General features: G+C 46.7%; 1 protein-coding gene across 1 annotated transcript; it reads right to left on the bottom strand.

Annotated features, from left to right (window-relative positions):
* Positions 1-1,091: 1,091 nt before the first annotated feature.
* Positions 1,092-2,254, bottom strand: LOC147668756 (uncharacterized; the record flags this gene model as incomplete). The annotated part of the gene is made up of 1 exon (XM_086948455.1): positions 1,092-2,254. A coding segment is annotated over exon 1 (1,163 nt), but the record flags the coding sequence as incomplete, so codon positions are not given.
* Between the last annotated feature and the right edge of the window lie 200 nt (positions 2,255-2,454).

Here is a 2,454-nt window from a genome sequence, read left to right as displayed (position 1 = left end):
CCTTTAATCAATCCTATCTCTTCTCCAGTGAAATCCCATACTTCAGATGACACAGTATCTCTTAAGTCCCAAGGGAGCTCTTCCACCGTCAGGGTAGGATACAGTTCTACGCATACTCTTGAATTTGCAACTTTAAAGGTGGCATCATCGCCGTTAGTCTGTACCTCTACTCCCTGAGGCGTGCAGTGTATCGTGCAATTTAGTTTGCACAATAAGTCTCTTCCTAACAGACACACAGGGCTAGAATCACATACTACAAACTGATGTTCATCGCTGTAGTTTCCTATTCTCACTAGCACTGGTTCCGTCAAAGGGTTAGTCATTCTCCTATTTGCGACTCCTACCACTTGAATTGTTTCCTCCGACATTGGCAGATCCGGAACCACTGCTGATCTCAAAGTCGATCGAGTAGCTCCGGCATCTACTAAAAATGTTGTAGGACACCCCGCCACCTCAGCCTCAACAAACGGTCCTCTTTGGTCCACCTCTAGAACCGCCCGAGGGTACAGTCCTCCTCTCTACTCACACGCTGTCCAGTCAGTGGATCAACGTAGTAACACTCTTCTCCTCCTACTAAAAGAGGCATTTGTCTATAGGTCTTGCCCCCTGTCGTAATCTTTGGTGGTTGCGGGAACTGAGCTTGAGGAGCCGAAGTCCCCCCTATGGCCACCTTACCCTTTGGTACTGTCACCCCTTGGACTGGAACGGTCTGAACTTCCTCCTCTACTACTTCCAGATCTCCGTTTTCAGGGTTATAGGGACACTCGCGTTTCCAATGTCCCACATGGTGACACTGGTGACACTTTGTCGTCTTTTTCAATGTAGCAAAGTCTATTCTAGGTCTCGGATTTTCCTCGTTGTCCCTATTCTGACTATTTGATCTCCTTCCCATCGTCCCTGTTCCCTGTTGCTGCTGTCCACCCTTTCCAGCCGACTGCACCTGAACCATCATCAGCTTCTCCTTAAGTTTCTTTGCTTTGGAATCTATTTCATCACTGCAATACCTTGCGTATCTCAAAATTTCATCCAATGGTTTGTTTTGCCAACAAATTAAGTGTTGCTGAATCATCAAACAAATATCAGGTCTCAACCCCAAAACGAACTTCGATACAAACTGTCCTATGTCTTTGGGATCCATTACATCTAATCCACTGTATTGTTTGAACGTTTTCAGCAATCGCTCATAAAATTCATGGACTGTCTGCTTGGGTTCCTGTCTAGTTCGGTCTATTTTCACCCAATCTATATCTTGCGGTGGCACCTTCTCTTTCAGCCATGTCATCACCCTTTCATATTTTGTCATTACTGTTTCTGACGGTCCATTAGTACGGGCATCTCTTTCTGGTTCTGCTGTGGGCCATTCAACACTAACTTTGCGTGCTATCCACAAGTCTCCTGGGACCACAATGTCGAACAAAGTGTTCAAATCAATCCACAGTACTTTCGAAATCTTGACAAACCTCTCTACCTGTTTATACCACTCTACAGGATTTTCCCTTAACTTTGGAAATGAATTTGTAAACGCAGCCAAATCTCCCCTACTCCAGGGCACATGTACATAACTCCCATTCGCTATTTCTCGCAAAGGGAATGCCTCCATCCGCAGTGGCCCTCCCTCCGGGGACATCACAATCTCTCTCCGCCTGACAGTCCCTTTCTTGGACCACCTTTCTTCCCATTTATCCAGATCTCTCCATGCTCTTATTCCTGTGATCAGTTCCCTTATGTGTGTTTTTAATCCAGTTGTCCTTCTCTCATCCAGGTCCTGATCTGAATAATGCAACCTATGGTTACCCTGTAATACCTTTGTTCTCGACAAGTCTACCATATACTTGTCTGACAGTTCAGACAATTTCTCGTGAGTTGCTCTTGCCTTTCGAGTAATGTCCTTTGCTATAAACAGTAACTCATCTTGCTCGAACATGTCAATCCTTTCTAAAGGCAACGCACCATCTATTATCTCGTCCAGATCAGATTTTAAACTGGTCAAATCGAGCCTTTTTGCCTTTATCACAGCTTTCAGTGTGCTGTCTCTAGAGAGCCCATTTACGTCTCTCCCATCACAGCTCTGTGTCCTGCGTCTGGGCTCAGGCGTGTTATGGGGAGTCCTCCTATGCTCCCATCTCTCCAAGTCCCATGCAGTTCCATCCTCTCTTGGTGTATGGTGAAACACTTCTCTATTCCCCAAAGTCCCACATTTCCCATTCTGCCTGGTTTCTCTAGGTGCATGGTAAGACACTCCATTATTCCCCATGCTTTCGCAATTCCCCTGCTGTCTATGATCGCTTGACGCATGGCAAGACCCTTCGCGACTCCCCATGTTCCCGCGATCCTGCTCCTGCCCATGATCGCTTGACGCATGGTGAGACACCTCGTGGCTCCCCATGTTCCCGCGATCCCAATGCTGTACGTTGTCGCCAGGTGCATGAAGGGTGCACTTAAAGCTATCCCTGT

Source organism: Lissotriton vulgaris, unplaced genomic scaffold (genome assembly GCF_964263255.1).
Source record: "Lissotriton vulgaris unplaced genomic scaffold, aLisVul1.2 SCAFFOLD_8825, whole genome shotgun sequence".
NCBI lineage: Eukaryota > Metazoa > Chordata > Amphibia > Caudata > Salamandridae > Lissotriton > Lissotriton vulgaris.
This window is presented reverse-complemented; position numbering and strand designations above follow the sequence as displayed.